The following is a 19950-nucleotide window of genomic DNA, read 5'->3' as shown; positions in this document are numbered from 1 at the left end:
TCAAACGTCGAGGTTTTTCTCAATGTTCTTTTCGATTACTGTGGCGTAAGGTCAATAAGGAGTATTATCTTGAACTGATGCGCCGCTTGCGAGAAACAATACGAAGAAAACGTCCGGTAGTGTGAAAAAACAATTCATGGCTTTTGCATTAATAATTTTTTGGTCAAAATAACACCGTAATCATGCCTCAGCCACCGTATTCACCAGATTTTGGCACACTGCGACTTTCTCCTGTTCCCCAGATTGAAGAGACCCATGAAAGGACGGCGTTTTGCGACGATTGAGGGGATTGGAACTGAAGAATTGGACTACTTTGAAGGGGACACAATAGAAATTGATGAATAAATGAATATTTTTTGAGAAAAATGAAAATTCACCACATTTTTCAAACAGACAGTGTATATTTCTTTGTGAAACGCGACGGATTTCTTGGATACTGAGTAATGTCCAAACACAAAAAACTTAAAAATATGTTTAATTACTAACTTTCATAACCCTATTACTGCTGACAAATTGATTTATAGCTATATACTTTCTGGACAATATATAACAGCAATTTTGAATTTTGAATAGGCACACCCACTATCTTATTAAAATAGTAGCAGATATACCTGGTGTAAAAAAACAATTCAGATAAATACTCAGTTACTTGAAGCTGCAATTTGGGTGTTTGCATTTGTAGTCTGGTTGTTAGTATGCTTGCATTGGTTAGGAATCCCTCCGCAGTCCCTCTGTAGTTCAGAAAAACAATTTGTGCAAACTCGCACTGGATTAAAAAGGTGTTCGGATGGAAGGGGCGTACTGTTTTCTGAACAGTCAGCACAAAATATTTTTCCGCATTTCCTGAAACAAAATCGAGATCATACTTTCACATACTATCATATAAAAATGCCAAATAAGTTTATATGGTTTAATGAGCACAGAATGTAGTTTTAAAAGCTTTAAAAACATCATTTCCACAAGACTTACCATTCAACACAGGATAGTTTTACGGAAAACAAGTTTCAAACATTAAAATCATAAAAAACAAGTTCCGAATATTGGAATTGCTTCAGAAATTGTTTTTTTTTGGGGTTCATCACTAGTGCATAAATAAAAAAAGAGATGCTAGAAAAATTAATTTTCCGTATTCTCAATTCGCATGAAATGAAACCTACCAATCGTAAAATTAGATTTTTATCAAATTATAGTTTTTTTGATAAACCAGACAAAGAGGAAATGTTTAAGAGTAGATTTTAAAGAATGAATGATGAAATTGAGATTATAATTACAACAGCTAAAAGCTATTTTGTATGTATCATACAAAATTGGTGGATGGCCTCTTCTATGTATGACTAAGATGTTAAGGATAAAGCAACAATGATAGCCAACACTAAACTACTATGAGAATACCTGATACTATTTTTTAATTTATAAGTGACATGCATATTTTGAGTGCATAAGTCATATAAGAGCCTGAACCTAATATTAGGTTGTTTCAGAAGTTTTGTCCGTTTTAATGTCACGTGTTTGTGAAGCTCCATATCTCAATAAATATTTACTATACTAACGTTGTATAATAATAATGATAATATCGGCTTTATTATCTTCTAATACATTTAAAGCAAATTAATCAGGTACAGTTTATTTATTATATGAAGCTAAAAGGCGAAGTTCAATTTACTTGATGACAAGTCATCATTCAATTGATCTTCCACTTAACATAAAAAATGTTGCAGTACGCAAAGGAATAAATAAAAAAGATTTTGATTATCTTAAAATATTACGACTATTTATAGATTTGTAATAGGTAGGTAGCTATTGGGTCGTTAATAGTTTGAAAATAATAAGAATCGTTTGAAATTGGTACTGAAATGATTGAAGTCATCTCATTCATGTGCTCGGGAATGTCATTATAAACTGCACAGATCTGGTAGCTGAAACTCCTTCTAAAGAACTCTGTGCGAAAGGATGGCGGAGTTAGTCGGCCTTTATACCTCACATTAATATTATGCACATCAGTTCTAAAAGTAATATTCTGGTGTAAGTAAGACGGCACTTTACTATTATTTTGTGAAAAAAAGTTGCAGCATGTGACACTCTCCTATCGTTGATATTAACCAGCCAGCATCCTTCAGTTTAAGCGATTTTCTTTCTCTTCTAGTACCAAATATTAACCGTAAGCAGGAAATCAGAACTTTTTGTATCTTTTTCTTGAATGGGTTGGTTAAACATAGACCATACCAAACATCAGCATAATTGAATATAAATAAAACTAACGATTCACACAAATTCGCCTTCACCTTCATGGGTAGGAAATTTCGGTGTCCATATATAATTTTAAGCGAATAATATGCACGCCTAATAAACTGATTAACCCGACTTTTGAATTTCAAGTCCTTATCTAAAATGTTGCTCAGGCTTTTGGCTTCTGGGACAACCCCAAGTACATAATCATTTACTACTACTTTCACAGATTTGCAAATATCATTTCTAGGGCCTTTTGGTCCGAAAACAATAACAACCAATAACACCGATTCAAATGACGCTCATTTCAATTGAATTGAATAAGTATTTGCTGAGACATTACAGTTTAGAGTAGATTCATAAAAACGGACAAAAGTTTTGAAACAACCAAACAGATATTCTAGATTTTTTTTCAAATATATTTCAAATATTACTTCATTACAGCGAGATTGTTGTTGTTATCTGGCAAATTAGTGAACATTTTCAGTTGTAACCTATACATCTTTTAAATACAGAGTTTGAAGAGATTCCAAACCGTTTTATCCAATCTAACGGTATTATCAAAAAATGTATATCAAGTGTCATGCACCAACTGAAATAGACAGTTGTTTTCTTGGGTGCTGCAATTCGTATTTTGATGAACCTTTTCTACATAACCAATTTTTTTGAGTTCAATTGAATTTCAAGTAAAGAAAATGGTAAAACTTTTTTTTTCAAATATCCGTTGATAGCTAACAAACTACTTATGATGCACTGTTTGGAACCTTTGGTGTAGTAATTAATATTACTGGAGTGTTTTTCCAAATCGTTATTTTTAACACCTCGACACGTGTTTCGATCACCATATGATAATCTTGAAGATGATCACTTGGTGATCGGAACACGTGTCGAGGTGTTAAAAATAACGATTTGGTGTTGGAAAAAAATTTACAGTAATATTCAGCTAACAAAGTATCAAAGTTTTATACAGGGTGTAACAAGTACATTAATATATTCAAGTGACGTATTCCTAGAACAATTTTAAGGAAAAAAGCCTATATGAACTTGTGTCCAAAAATGCTTCGTTTCGGAGATACGGGGTGTTGAAATTGAATTTTTTTGTTCGTTTTTTGAAAATAATTCTTGCAAAAAATAAGTTATTTACACGAAGTTTGGTACCCGGGGTTTTTTTGACGTGGGAAATCATAATTTCGTATTAATTTTCATGTAACATCTAGAGGGCGCTGCGTACGCTGTCATTATTTATTTCAAATTGCCCTAACTTTTTTGACAGTAAACTTTTGGTACTTTTCATGAAAAAAACATAATTTCCACACCCTTTCCAAGTAAAAAAGGTACACCTCCTCAACAACGCTGGAGGTGATCGTTTTCGAGATATTTACATATTACTTAGCTCCTAGAGCGCTGAGTAAAGTTGCTGAGAACAATACAAAAACTAAGTACGTGGTGGATATCGTCAAAATAAACAATTGTTTCCTGTAATATGTTTGATGAAAATAACTAAAATTGCAAAAAACTTAAGACAAAAACCTACCATGTTTTGAAAAATTTCATCAATCTGTATTTCGAAAACGAATCATTCTTCGTCAAGCATTTTATAGGAAAAAGTTGTTTATTTTGACGAGATCCACCACATACTTAGTTTTTGTAATGTTCTCAGCATCTTCACTCAGCGCCTTAGGAGCTAAGTAATATGCATTGCGATATGTAAAATTGTAAATATCTCTAAAACGATCACCTCCAGCGTTGTTAAGGAGGTGTACCTTTTTTAATTGAAAAAGGTATGGGAATTAGGTTTTTTTCATGAAAAGTACCAAAAGTTTACTTAAAAAAGTTAGGGCAATTTGAAATAAATGATGACAGCGTACGCAGCGCCCTCTAGATGTTACATGAAAATTAATACAAAATTATGATTTCCCACGTCAAAAAAAACCCGGGTACCGAATTTCGTGTAAATAACTTATTTTTTGCAAGAATTATTTTCAAAAATCGAACAAAAAAATTCAATTTCAACACCTTGTATCTCGGACACAAGTTCATATAGACTTTCTTTCTCAAAATTGTCTCAGGGATATATCACTTGAATATTTTAACGTACTTATGTTACACCCTGTATTGGTTGTTTAAGTTTTCCAGTGATATTTATTCAGACTTTTTCAACAAATATTTCTATATTCAAATTAATACCTAGATATCGTGGACAGACAAAATATTCTTTAGAAACAATGAAATTCAAATTCATAAAAAAATGTAAAAAAAAACATACCTACCCACATTACTGATTACTGGAACAAAGTGCTACAAATGAGGAAACTCAATGCATAACACATATTTTTTTATTTGACTTTTGTCATGAAAGGATGTTGAATCTCTTTAAAAATACAGATCTGAAAAATAAACCAAAATTTATATATCTGATATCGTGTTGTGAATTTGAAAGCTTTGTAGTTAAAAAACCTGATATTTTGCTCAAAAAACTTAAAACACTAAAATTCGATTTGGCTGACTTTCTGAAGAATTTTTTTTAATAGGTTTATGTAAAAAATCTACTATTTCAAGCCATAACAAAAACATCAAATCATTAATACATTCTTTCCCAATTTATCAGGAAGATCTCTACAAAAAAAAATAAAATAGAAATATTCACCTTAATGAAAAAGGAGTTTGTCCATATCATAAATATTTTCATTTGTGTTAGTTATCCTGTTAGGTAATGAATTAGTAAGCAGAAGCAGTAATCAGGTTGCAAACATATTCTGACGATCACAAAAACCACCAGCGAATAGGAATGTAAAATATTTCATCAGTTCGGACTTCCATTGTCTAAAATAATATTAATTGATCCCTGATTGAAATCCCTGATTGATTTTTTTGATTGTTGCTTGTATGTTATTTCTTTGTAATTTCAGTTTTTTGTTTAATAAAATCGTTATTTTCGGTGAATCTTTTTAATTTTTTTTCAGGGATTTCAAATCAATTTATATTATATTAGACAATGGAAGTCCGAACTCATGAAATACACCACGAAACATTGTCAACCACCTTCAAACAAACGAGGAATGTAAAATGTTAATTTTTGATAGAAAATATACTGAACGAGTATTAATATATCAATCATCATATCATAACACCAGAAAAAAACAGATGCACTATCATGTACAAGAAATTTTATTTTGATCATTAAGAAATGACATTTCAATATATACATACTTGCAGGACTAGCGGAAGATTTTTTCATGAAATCTAATACTTCAACTGCGGAAAATCAAATTTAGGATGTATTTTTTTTGCAAATACTTCACATTCTAATCTGAGAAAAAACATTCGATTTCAAAAGGCATTCAGTTTTTTATCATCCTTACATACCTGCAATGATGCCTTCTCCTTCCCAGCCAAAATTCCGTACTGCATCCCGTACATTTGTTAACGGCATGGTCAGGTACCCAGAGCGTCCTCTGACAGTCGGCGGTTGAACCCTCGTCAACGGCTACCCAAGACAGGTCAGAACGTAGGGATTCCCCTACTGACGCTTGTGTTTCACTAGTACTGCAGACGGACTCATTCACGGAATTCTGTAAATACAGAAACTAAGGAAAGTGGAGAGAATATATTTTTTCATATAAATAGTACAGATTATTTAAATTCATATTGATGTATCAAATAAAATGGGATGTAAGATCAAGTAATCTCAAGTAAGTTCATACATATATAGATTTTTTCTTCATTTATTTTTTATTTATTTAAACTTTATCATCTTCAGATTGACATGTCAAACAAGGTGCGCACATTAACAATACCTTCAGTTTACATTTATAAAATAAAATACGTGGACGAACAAAGCATTCGATAGCATCCGGCACAAGGGTCTTTTATTCAAACTGCATCAACTGGACTGTCGCAACTATCTAGTACATACAGTTAGGAATCTGCTAATTGACAGGAAACTGAGAGTTAAAATACTGAGTAGCTTTTCAGACGAATTTATCCCAGAACAGGGAGTTCCACAGGGTTCACCGCTCTCACCATTGTTATATAACTTATACAGCTCTGATATTTATAATCACCAACAAGGGAATATCAACCACTTCAGGCATGAAGCATATATTCTCCAGTATGCAGATGACACCTCCCTAATTGCGCACGATCAAACGCTATAGTAAAACCAATAATGATTGAGAGTAAAGCGCATTGTCATATCTAAATTTTACGTTACCAGTTTATAGCAGAATCAAAATATAGTAAGCAGTAGAGTTATAGGTTGTGGCAAATTATAGATAATACACAATACTAGTACGATTAAAAGGTATTATTTATGACAAAAATCAGTAATGAGCTTGTAATGAGTAATACTTATACATTTCCTGATTACTGATCAGTTAAAATTCATTATTTTCTGTATAGTGTTAGATATTTATTACAACTAGTGGCAACGCTGTACGCAACGATATTTCTGTCTTTGTCACTTTACCGTAACTTCCATCTCATCGTTGCAGGCCTCACTAATGTACTTGCAGCCATGAGCGTATCATTGGTTTGTGAATTATACAGCGTGAATTGTACGTTTTACAGTTAAGTTAGTCAGCAATCGACGTGTTGTGATAACAATTGGTGAAAATAATAGTGCTAATAAGTGTTTAAGCGTTACATAATTATATTTCTACACCGTTCTCAAACTACTCAAAAAAATGGGAGACAGTGTACTAAAATCATCGATTTACAAAATACTAAGAGAAGCAGAAATTCATGGGGACGTACAAACGCCAAAAACTAGTAGCGGACGAAAAAAAATCACAGTTGATGAAGAAGCCAAAACCAGTATACGCGGAACTATTCACAGTTTCTTTTTTAGAAATGAGCTGCCCACACTACAAACAGTTCTGGAGGAACTTAGCGATCATGAATTGGTCCCAAAAATGGGTAAAGAAACTTTTAGGAAACTTGTACACGAAATGAAATTTACGTACGGAAAAGTTGACAGGAAAGGCATTCTCATTGAACGTCAAGAAATAATAGCATGGAGAAGAAACTATCTAAGAAAAATTGACGAATTTCGGAAGCTCAAAAAAAATTGTACTTCATGGACGAGACATGGGTTAACCAAGGACATACGGTCAAAAAAGTATGGCAGGATGGTAATATAACAAGTGCACGACAAGCCTTTATTGAAGATTTGTCAGTTGGGTAAAAACAGCCATCTGGAAAAGGTAGTCGTCTGATAGTTACACATATAGGAAGCGACAGTGGATTTTTACCAAATGGTGAATTAATATTTAAATCTAAGAAAACAGGCGACTATCATGAAGAGATGAATGCAGAGGTGTTTGAAAAATGGTTTGAAGGCATCATTCAACTTATGGAACCTGGGTCTGTCATCGTCATGGACAATGCCCCATACCGTAGTCGACAAGAAGCTATTCGAACTGTTTCTGCAGAAGACTGGAAGAAATGCATGCAGCATGTTTTAAAAGAGGAGCAAAAAATGTGGGACGTAGACAACCGTATTGAACACAATATTGAACCAATCATAATTCACTTTGATGATAGCGGTAGCAACAGTGACGAATCTGAGGTTGAAGATTAGACGAAAATTTGTACATTTACATTTATATTATATTCTATTATCAAAAATTTGTAATTTGTATTTTCTAGTAACCCTGACGATGAGTTTAAGTTACTCGAAAGCTTGAGAATAGTTAGAAAGAGTTCACTTATCAATTGCTGCAACCCAATAGTGAAAAAAAGTTATATATTTATTTAATATTGTTAATTTATTTGGTACCTACTATAATTACCACGATTATTACTCCGTTTTCATAAGGCCCACCTAATGACTACAACGATTAGGTAAATTACGATATTGCAAAGTTTTAATGAAATAAATAAAAAATGTGTATAAATATTTTAACTAATTGTACTAAGAATTTTTCTTTCATTCTTAACCCTCTCAAAAATTAATAAGTACGCCCCCGATTTGCTGTCAACTGGGCTTACTTCTACTCTCAATCATTATTGGTTTCAGTATAGACAAAGTTATTAACAACTTAGAACATCTTGCAACAATAACAAATAACTGGTTCAATAAGTGAAGGCTCCAACAAAACCCATCTAAGTCTCAGTTCATTATATTGAATCATCGGAATTCCGCAACGTCTCCAACGTTTTCCAACATATCTTACATGCCAAATCGACAGTTGATTACCTAGGTGTTACGCTTGATTTCAGACTAAATTTCAACCGCCATGTCAATAACAAAAAAAAAGAAAGTGATTGCAAGAGCCGCACATTTCACAAGTTTGACAAACCCGGGAGCAGGTGCAAACATATTACAACAGCGAGCCGAATATATAAACTAATCTGTCGTCCACTTATTGAATACTCGCACCCACTGTTTCTCAATATCAAACAAAGGGCCTTGAAAACAATTAAAATATCTGAAACAACGGCTATAAGAAAAATAACAAGATTAAGGCATCCCAATAACCCCAAACACAACCCTCCAAACCCTCTGCTGTACCAACTCACTGATATTATCCCTACCGAGGAAAGACTACCATCACTTACTCAGAAGTTTCCTAGAAAAGATGACAATGTAGAAATCATTAGAAAGTATGCTGTGACAAAAACCCCCATGCAAGAGTACGACATCGACACCCATCAGAAACACTGTTAGAAAAAAAAGTTAATGGAGATTAAATCGTGAGGTGTAGTTCTTGAAATTACTGTGGATCTTCATCAAGTAACGTCCGAATCAATTAGAAAATTTTCAAATTTGTTTCTGATTTAATATTTTCAAATAACAGGGTGAAGGCGATATGAAGGCGATCTTTTGTGCTGCGATCTGAGTGTGTATTGGAGATAGATGTCATTTTTTTCTGGCATCATATTTGTGGTACTTGCTTTTCTTATTCAGTTTTCCTTTGTTAGTGAAGGTATTTATCAATAGTTTATATAGATAAATTATCTGCCCCAGCAAACGTTGTGCCACATAAATTATTTCTATCAGAACAATACCACTTGCAAATAATATTAGTACCAATATTTTTCGTTAGTCCATGTTTAGTTAACACAAACAAAATGGATGGTCTGCCACTCGAGAGCACACCGCGTATAATTATCAGTGTGAAAAACATGGTGTGCTCAAATTCAAGCCACAAACGGACATTGTTTGGCCTTGAACTTATTAATAGTCATTGCAAATGCCCATCTAATTAGAAATTGTACACGTTTAGAATGAATTGGCACATCTGTAGGCATAAAAGGGATCCGTGGTATTGATATATTTCCACCTCGGAAATGCTGGCTTCGACTACTTTTTTCACTAATTCTTTATTAACTAATCGTGTGCCGTTGCACTGCCGTGGTGGATTCAAATTACGGAGCTATCCAATCTTTATTCAAATTATGCGGTGGCATTCCTGTCAAATCCAATGGGTTCAAAAAGTCTGTTGGATAATCTACAGCTTCGGTGGCATCGCAAACTGTATCTACGCTGGATGGATAAACAATAATAGTGTTCGAAAACTGTGTAGATAATGAGAGAAGGCTTATTGTGTAAGGGAGAGACAAGAGGGCGGCTTCGTTCTCATCTCTACTCCGCGCTGTTTACTGAGTGAGAAGGGACACCGGTAGACGCCTGGTGGGAATAACGGATCTAAGATCAGGGTTAAAAATGATTGGATTACTAAAATGGCTGTTAAAAATAGGGGTTGCTTATACGAGAGTAAAAATTGAGGGTCATATGTATTTTTTAATGGCACATCGTAAAAAAATAAAAACAAAAAATGTTTCCTGGAAAACAAAATGTTTGGGGTGGAAAACCTGTATCACTTAGGGGTATGAAAAGTAGATTAAAACCTGTTCTCAGACCTACCGAATATACATATACAATTTCATGAAAATCGGTCGGGCCGTTTCTGAGGAGTATGGCAACTGTGACACGAGAATTTTATATATTAGATAGATGTGAGTGTCAGAATATCATTGTTGGCAAACACGTTTTTGCACGATTCGCTATGGTCAAGATCTAATATGAACGTGTCCTAACTTGCTTCGTTAATGAGTAACGGGGTGTCAAAGTTTTACTAAAATATTGTTTTTTTGTCAATAATTTGAATGCCCTTTTGCCGATTTTAATAAAACTTGGTGTGTTTGTTAGCATGGCAGTAACAACAGGCCTCTTTTCATGAAATTAGATTACGAATAATTACAGTGGCGTCGCAGAGGGTTACTTGATTGGTATTTATCAGGGTCAGTGACATAATAATGGGGAATACACATCAGTTAAGTTGAAAATGTGATTTGATTTTTGAACGATCTGTTTGGCTAGTAGATGGAAAACGTATTCAAACTGCTGCTTAATTTGTATTTTATTCGGAGAACAGCATAGGTAATAATGAAAACTTATTGAATCAGATGCTCAAAATTCCAAACATTAAGACATTAGATATATGCATTATTATATTTCTCAAGTCGCTTTTATCGATAACTTCAATTTGGTTCAATCAGAGTGATAAAATAGAATCGATGGTTAATAAGGCACTTACATTATCATCTTGTTGTTCACACTCAGCATGATTGCATCTTAGACGTGATTGCCTGATGAGATTTTGTCTAGTAATGTGTAGTTCTTTTCCAAGCATGTCAACCTTTCTCTGGAAATGATTTTTTGATATTAGGTATTGAGATTTGCAACAAATTTCACAAAATGAAAAATGAAGGAAATATAACAAAATTATTGCACAAACGTTAATGTTGCTATTTTTGTCTGAATAACAAAAATAGATATTTTTCATCAGCCTTCAAATTATATACTTCAAAATCCTTGACATGATGTCAAAAGTCATAATAAATACAATTTTTGCTGTAGACGTGATTTTCCGAACCGCACCCAGCAGTATTTGACAACCATTATTTCAAGAATGAATCGCCAAATGCCTTAGAAATATCAAGCGTAACAGCTCTTGATTCTCTATGTTTTTTAATTGCGTTATTCCAAATATGGGTGACATACAATAGAAGGTCGCCTGTTGATCTTTGTTTCCAAAAGTCACATTGATGATCACTCAAGATGTTAAAGCCTTACATCGGCGTTCTCGATGATTTTTTAATATCACTGATAAATGCTAAAAACACTTGGAATGTTGACATTTCATTTTTTGAACAAACCTCGTATATTTGTTTCAATGCCTGGTGCTTAGTGTACAAATTCAATACCAAAAAGTGATATATGTATAATTCAACCTTCATTATGGAAAGCAGATGCTTCAGTTTGGTGTTTTATTCAGTTTACATCCAAAAGAAACATCTATGATAATCAACACTTTTTTACAAAGAGTTCTAACTTTTCAAAATTCTCATCTTTCTTCTCAGATATTTTCTATTCTATATTTCAACACTTTAATCGCCATTTGAACTGACAATGGTCCACGCACAGGGCCCATGATCTCATGTATGACTATCTTCATCAATGAATTATATATTCATTATAAAAAGTAAATTTTTGTTACAACTAACTATTTTCAATTTAGAAACCAGTCATGAAAATAAACTAATGAATCATGATTGAATACTTACATGATGTTCTTCTATAATCTGAGAGAGCCTTTCTTGTACCACGGACCTCAGAATAACCAAACCATCTTCACCCAATGGATATCGATAGGAATCAAGGTTTTTGTTTTTAGTGAAATTGTGCAAAGAGGTGTCCCAACCGTTATTAGTATTTGACAGATGTGTTGAAGTGGAACTGGAATATTTTGATATCATATTACCATTGCACTGATTGCTGCAAAAGATCATTAAAATAAGAACTATAAGATGAAATAAAAATATTTTATTTATTTCTAATTCTTAATAACTATTCATTATTTGATTAAAATTCTATTACAAGATATATTTTACAGAAAGTTTATTGGAATTACTAATACCTTTTTTGACCATGGAGACTGATAGATAATTCCATAGGAGCCAAGTGGGCAATATATTCTTAAAGATATTCAAGAATACTTGTACTTCTTCATTGAATTTGTGTAATATCAAGTAAAACTAGATTTTTTGCTTTTCCTTGTAACATTGTCCTTTTCTTAATATACCTACTTCTGGTATATATACAAATAGAGATTTTATCGAGTGTGCATGATACAAATAAAAAATGAAACAATTCGTTGACACAACACTCCAAAAAAGGGGGGCAAACCGCGGACACGTGTTTCTGGCTATTGGCTTCATCAGCGCGGTGCAGCCAAGTGTAAAGATGGGCAACACTTGTTTGCCGAAAGCAGAAAACAACACATACGCACGGAGTCAACAACAGAAGCCAACCGCACATTTGTGGTTCCAGTTAGAAGACCTAGAATTCCCAGGCTACATCTTACATGACCACGTAGGCAGCTATAGCTACCTGCGTGACATCCGGGTCCAGGATATAAATACAAATAGAGATTTTATCGAGTGTGCATGATACAAATCAAAAATGAAACAATTCGTGGACACAACACTTCAAAAAAGGGGGGCAAACCGCTGACACGTGTTTCTGGCTATTGGCCTCATCAGCGCGGTGTAGCCAAGTGTAAAGATGGGCAACACTTGTTTGCCGAAAGCAGGAAACAACACATACGCACGGAGTCAACAACAGAAGCCAACCGCACATTTGTGGTTCCAGTTAGAAGACCTAGAATGCCTACGTGGTCATGTTAGATGTAGCCTGGGAATTCTAGGTCTTCTAACTGGAACCACAAATGTGCGGTTGGCTTCTGTTGTTGACTCCGTGCGTATGTGTTGTTTCCTGCTTTTGGCAAACAAGTGTTGCTCATCTTTACACTTGGCTGCACCGCGCTGATGAGGCCAATAGCCAGAAACACGTGTTCGCGGTTTGACCCCCTTTTTTGGAGTGTTATGTCCACGAATTGTTTCATTTTTTATTTGTATCATGCACACTCGATAAAATCTCTATTTGTATTTATATCCTGGACCCGGATGTCACGCAGGTAGCTATAGCCGCCTACGTGGTCATGTTAGATGTAGCCTGGGATTTGTATCCCTTTTATGGTCTAAATGTTATATAATATGTCTTATAATTATGTTGTTTTATGATTGTGACCTCATTGTAATTGTACTGAATTATGTGACTTTTTCCATGCCTTCCCTAGGTCTACGGAAATAAACATTTTTTGATTTTGATTTATATATATATATATATATATATATATATATATATATATATATATATATATATATATATATATCCACAAGCATACTCCGAGGTGGGAGTCGGAATAATGATTAATATTTCGGAGAGGTGCGTGTTTCCTGGCTTTGTCTGCAAGTGGCGCAATGAATATTCCACTGAATCAACTGCAGAGAGATTCTATGACTAGCTGGAACTATATTTGTTTGGTCGTAATACCCAAGACGGTTCACACCGTTCTGAAGAGACCATGCCTGGTACTGATAATGAAGCAATCACCCCGAAACCGGTCTATCAGTTGGTTGGATCGACCAAACAAAATTAATTTCTGCTTTTCATAGTAGGAAATAACTTGCGAAAAATCTTCCAAGTCGAAGGCATTGCACAGATGCCTGATGGTTTTACTTCAACTTTCTGAGCGGCATTAGCTGGGTTAGTTGTTGTTTTTCCATTGGGTATCTGCCACATATACCTACAAAATCGTAGGTCTGCATGAGAGAAAAGGGGCAACCTTTAGCATGTCATAATGCACCTCGGCGGAACATTAATCATTATGTATATATATATATATATATATATATATATATATATATATATATATATATATATATATATTTCAACTATATTCACCTTCTAATTATGACATTTGATTGAAGGATTATATTAAAGAGTTCAAAAATTGCTTGGGTCTGAGTTTTGCTGTTTCCTTGGTCATTCATGATACTTCTACTATGACTATTTTGTATTTCTTACTGTTTTTTTAGGTATATAACCTTCCACAATCTGAAAAAATAAACAAAGCTAAATCAATAGAGAAATTGACGAATCAATAGAGAATCTGCCCAATTGTTCAGTAACCCAAAAAAATAGTAAGAAGTATTGAGTCCTCTACAAAATAAATGTCTTTCAACAAACACTATTTTGTAATAATCACTTACCCGCAAACAAGTTCATCCCCCACTACTGTATCAGTACTAGTCCCGTTCGATCTCTCCATATCTAAAAAATTCCCAACAATCTCCGCAGAAGTCATTTTCGTATCACCGATCATCTTCTCTTGTCTCTCTTCCGCACTATTCCCTCCATTCACTCCGTTTCCATTATGATTTATGTCTCCGTTTTGTATAGTCTTCTCGTTATTTTCAGTTGAAAACACATCACAAGAAATCTCGCCGATTTCACTATTTATCACATTTTTCACTAAAAAATTAGATTTGTCGCAGTCTACGACATTCGTTAATTTGGAGTCACTGGCATCAGTCGCTTTTGGAGGTGGTGGTTCGCCAAACTGAGTACGTTCAAGTTCACCGAATTGTGTCTGTTCCAGTTCTCCATTTCGATCCTCAGATGGAGAACGCAAGTCTTCTTTGAACATACAGTCTTGGTTGCAATCGACTTCGTCCAGATAGGGGAAAAAACAAGTTGGTTGATCGGCATCTTGGTGGTTACCATGACCATTGAAGGCATTTTTAGGTAATACATTTTGTTTGGATGAAGAATCCTGGTCTAAAACATTCGTCTTTCTGAAAAAATATTTTACATAATTTGAAATTCTCTGTGAATTTTCAAAACATCTCAAACCTCAATACAAATTGCTACTACCACAACTTATAGTCTTTCAATATATGATTATATACTATTTCAGAACTCTTCTTAACGAGTTTATGAACTTACAAAATTATGGAATACAATTTGATGTTCAGGGGTAATTCAGCCCCTCAAACAACTGATCTCTAAAGGAGAGTGTTGAATTTACTGAATATTAAGTGTCTTAATGGATTAATTACACTAGTCAACAAATAAGAAAAAAAATTGCTACTAATATTATAATGGCTATACAGAGTAGTTTAAAGCATCCTGTCTGCGACTTCAACATCGAAAATTTTCCATCACGTAAAGATTTTGAAAAACAGTTATTTTTCATTTTATACCAAAATTTTCACATATTATACGGAAATATAAGATCAAAACAAGAAAAAAAGAATATGTTTTGAAGATAACCGACTTTATTTACAATACACAAGAAAAAACATTCAAATGAAGTCCTTTGTGCATAACCTTTTTGCAAATGTTGACTCTTATTTATATGTTTCATCATTTTCCCTCATAAGAAACCAACAATAAATCCCCTATCATTGCTGCATCCCATCTGCCTTGGTAACGTTGCTCTATTGTCAGTATGTCTCGGTGGAACCTTTCCCCTTGTTCATCACTGACAGCACCCAAATTTTCTGGGAATAAATTCAAATGGGAGTGCAAGAAATGGATTTTGAGAGACATGCGACATCCCATTCTGCAGTAGTTTTCAAGTAGTTCTTCTACAAATGTTTCGTAATTTTCTACTTTCTTGTTCCCTAAAAACTCCGAAACAATTTTTTTGAAAGAACTCCACGCAGCTAATTCAATATTATTCAATTTTTTATCAAACTGTTGATCACTTAGTAGTTCTCTAATTTGTGGTCCAACAAATATACCTTCCTTGAGCTTTGCATCACTTAATTTTGGAAAAACATGTTTAAGATATTAAAACGCATCACCTTCTTTGTCGAATGCTTTTACAAAATTTTACATTAACTCCAGTTTAATGTGTAATGGAGATAACAAAACGTTTTTGGGACTAACAAGAAGTATATTCTTCACGTTAGCTTGACCTGGAATATATTTATCTCTCGGAGGCCATTCTTTTACTTGATAATGGCTCTATGTTGCCCTACTGTTCCAAAGACAAAGAAAACAGCAAAACTTCGTAAATTCGCCCTGAAGACCTAGTAATACTCCTATGACTTTTAGGTCACCACATATTTGCCACTTATACGTATTATAATTTAGAATAAGTGACATACTTTCGTGTGTTTCCTGCATGAATGGCTTTTAAACTTGTTTTAGACGAATCTATAAATAAACGTCATTCGTCCGGGTTATGTGCAAATCCTAATTTTTCCATCACACCATTTGGATTTACACAAACACACATTTCATCCTGCATAGTAAAAAACGAGGATAGCTCATTGTTACGGTTCCTAAATATTGTTACTTTGGTTTTAGGGGCTAGTTAATTCCGTTGTTGTAATCTAGACCCTAATAGTTCTGCATTCTCTTTGGACAAGTAGAGGTCAGAACTAGGTCATTTAATTCAGGTTGTTCGATTAAATGGGAAAATAGGACCGTCTTTTTCTGGTACATCATGGGAACCTGCTTGGTCATCATACATTTCCAGATCTTCCTCCCAATTTGCAGATGGTGTTGCAACTGGTAAACTTTCTCCATGAAGAACCGGCCTTCTTGCAGAAGGATTATCCGGATATAGAATTTTGTGTTTGCTCTTTTTTGAAAAACCAGACACGTTTGTCATGCAAAAGTATCAGTCTTTGTAATGATTTGTTGTTTCTCGCCAAATCATTGGAACTGCAAAAAGCATAGATGAGCGTTTCCCATTTAACTAGTTACTTAGATTTGCTGCACAGGTTTGGCAACATACTTGAGGAGCCCAATCCTGATCTTGATCACCAACAATACATCCAAAATACTTATGGTAAGCTACTTTGGTCATTTGATTGATTGGCCGTTTCTGCGATTTAGGAGTAAACTGACCACATATATAGCAAAAACTATCTGCGGGATTAACGCAGCAACGTTTCTGTACTTTGGACATTTTTGTACTGTAGCGTATGTTGAGCAAATATGTGATACTGCGTTTACAGGAGTCAACTTATTTTATTCACAAAGATAACACTAATATAATACTCTTAATATTCGCGTGTTTGCTCACCTCACTTCTCTAATACAAACTCACCACTACTCGCGTTAAACCAATATTGATGATCCCATTGTCAACCTGCTACTTCAATAGCGGTTTCATATTTCTGGTATTTTCTGGAAACTTCGAGTATACGAAGTTCGAGAAGCGGCGTTACGAGTCTCATATACAGTGGAAGCAGTTTCGAATATTGGGCAGAGCCGCTGTGTTGCCAGATTTTAAAAAAATTCATCAACTTAGGGGAAAAGCAAATTTGGAATGTGGTGTTCATTAAATTTTTGTGAAAAAAATCATAACTCAAAAATCTTACGTGTCAAGAAATTTACTATTATTTTCGCATTTAGGGACCAAAAATTAACAAAGAACTGCCTTTGGCATTACAGTCGTAAATTGGCTGTAAACTAGTGTTATTTTATGTTAAACTAATTTATTACTGTATGAAGTTGATGGTTCAAGAATTCGCGGGACAGCGAAAATGGGCGGTAGGGCAGTCTAGTCCGACTGTCCACCCCAGCCACCAAATCAAGCCAGCATCAGAGAAACCAGCCGAAACCAACCGAGGCCAGGATTCAGAGGAAGCGAGGGTAACCAAGCCGACTGCAGTCTCTACCGAACGGGCCGACAGAGGGTAATTCCGAATCATACAAGGTAAGACACGGACGTAGGTAATAAGTATGGTAAGTACCTGTCCGCCACCATCTGAACTCGCGACAGGAGTAGGTTTAGCCATTTACTAGTATCACCACGCGACTCTTACGTTTTCAGATCCTTCGGTATTCGCCACTCGGACTACGTTTTCTTCACGCGTCTACTCTTACGTTTTACGATCCTTTGTGGTGTTCGCCACTTGGATCATCCGTTCGAAACTGCTCTCCGCATTTCCAGCCCTTTGTCGTAATCGCCACTTGGACTATCCTTTTCGTTCATATCTTACAAACAGATTTCAGTGTGTTGAGCTGAACAATGTAAAATCTGATTTGAAAAAAATCGAGCATGGCGTCCCTCAAGGTTCAATCTTGGGACCTTTCTTATTTATTGTGTATATAAATGACTTATGCCACGCCATTGCACCTACTAAATGTTTTCTATTCGCTGACGACACAACAATTATTTGCTCAAGCAAGTCTTACACTAACTTGAAAGACTCTGTCATCACAGTACAAAACTCAGCTAAGCTTTGGTTCACGAAGAATAAACTCAAATTGAATGAAAGAAAAACCCAAAATTTGATTGTCTCCACAAACACTAATTATCGTGAGGGGGCAAATGTATCGTTTTTAGGCATTACGATTGATGACAAATTAAGCTGGAGAAATCATCTTGACCTTGCTGTTCGCAAATTATCTTGTGCTCTCTTCGTTCTGAGAAGGTTAAAACATGTAACGAACCCTTATATTATGAGAATATCTTACTTTTCCCTTTTTCATTCTGTACTTTCGTACGGTATTCTCCTTTGGGGAAACTCTACTAACGCAATTGCTGCTTTCAGATGCCAGAAAAAAGCCATACGCATCTTGGCTAACCTGGGATACAGAGACCACTGCCATCAATTTTTTATTCGTCTGGGTATTATGCCTCTGCCTACTTTATATATTTATACTGTTCTGCTAGAAATACATCGCAATAAAGATACTTTACTAAAAAACTCCGACATCCATAACCACAATACCAGATCAGCTGACTTACTAAATACTCGTTATCACAGGTTATCTGTAAGCCGCAGAAACTCCCTAAATCTGAATCTATATAACATTCTCCACCACTCTATCAAAATATTGGAATTCAAAAAATTTAAATTAGTCCTAAAAAATTACCTACTAGAAAATTGCTTTTACAGTACCGATGAGTATATGGACTCAGTTAGGTACTTTAAGCCTTATGAGCTATCATAAGTATGGTTAACCATGATCTTTTATTGTATTTTAAAATATATTGCTCATGTCTAAATTTTAAATCTTATACTATATATTGATAATCTGTTACTAGACGTTAATTGTTCTTTTAATTATATTTTTATATATTTTTTAATTTTGATTTGACTAATATGACTGTGAATTTACTGTGACTTGCCATAAATGTATAAACTACATAATCTGGTCAAATAAACTACTACTACTACTACTACTACTACATTGTCAGCTATCGTCGTCGCTCTCGAAACTTCGGGATCGCTAGTGCGGAATCAGAAGCGTCATTTATAAGTCGTATATTTGTACGGGGTTAAAGAATAAGCTCGAGTAGGCGAGGGACAATTTATTTTGAGGTGAATTGCACATAGCTTTTTATACCCGCTTTCTACATTAATCGTGGTTGATTGCGTTTCCTGCCTACCGTTAGCACCGCTTAGCTTAGGATAAACCCTTACCGTTGTGTTTCAGTACTTATTATGTGGCATACCCTATTATAGTTCAAAAGAGTTCTATGAGGACAGCTTTCTCTAATTTATTTCGTCATCTGTATTTTTTATTAAACAAAGTATGGTATACTGCATTTGAACATTGGATTTTTTTTTTTAATTTTTTATTGTATATCTTTAATCAATTTTATATGTGTTTGACTATTTTAATATTATTTGTACCCTATATATGTATATGTGTGTATAGATATGTATACAGGGCTTTTCATGATGAGCGTTAATTAGCTGTTTCTGGCAAACTATTCAACGGATCAACCTGAAAATTCCACAGTATGCATAAGTCAATATGACCTACATGCCTAAAATATTTTAGACGAAGCGGCGTTGTCGCTTCTACTATAAAGTAGCGGCTTCTTTGATTTTTCA

The 19950-nt window shown here is 34.5% G+C and overlaps 1 protein-coding gene across 8 annotated transcripts in view; it reads right to left on the bottom strand.

The window, feature by feature from the left end:
- Nucleotides 1-459: 459 nt before the first annotated feature.
- LOC111501915 (phosphatidylinositol-3,5-bisphosphate 3-phosphatase MTMR4) overlaps nucleotides 460-19950 on the bottom strand; it is a 53823-nt gene continuing 34332 nt past the window's right edge. For 2 of the 8 annotated variants that reach the window (XM_074174130.1, XM_074174131.1), the window contains exons 11-15: nucleotides 14350-14934; nucleotides 11800-12010; nucleotides 10770-10877; nucleotides 5593-5813; nucleotides 460-843 (exon numbers count right to left, since the gene is read on the bottom strand). In XM_074174130.1, the coding sequence (XP_074030231.1) occupies nucleotides 642-843; nucleotides 5593-5813; nucleotides 10770-10877; nucleotides 11800-12010; nucleotides 14350-14934 (1327 nt within the window). In that variant the 3' untranslated portion in view covers nucleotides 460-641. Of the gene's footprint in view, nucleotides 844-4492; nucleotides 4614-5436; nucleotides 5537-5592; nucleotides 5814-10769; nucleotides 10878-11799; nucleotides 12011-14349; nucleotides 14935-19950 lie in introns of those variants that run through there. The other 6 variants (XM_074174134.1, XR_012465217.1, XR_012465218.1 and 3 more) reach the window with 6 other exon arrangements.

Source organism: Leptinotarsa decemlineata, unplaced genomic scaffold (genome assembly GCF_025532065.1).
Source record: "Leptinotarsa decemlineata unplaced genomic scaffold, Ldec_3_MD MMD2_tig00000505_RagTag_RagTag, whole genome shotgun sequence".
NCBI lineage: Eukaryota > Metazoa > Arthropoda > Insecta > Coleoptera > Chrysomelidae > Leptinotarsa > Leptinotarsa decemlineata.
The sequence above is the reverse complement of the archived record's forward strand: the minus strand, read 5'-3'. Positions and strand labels throughout refer to the sequence as shown.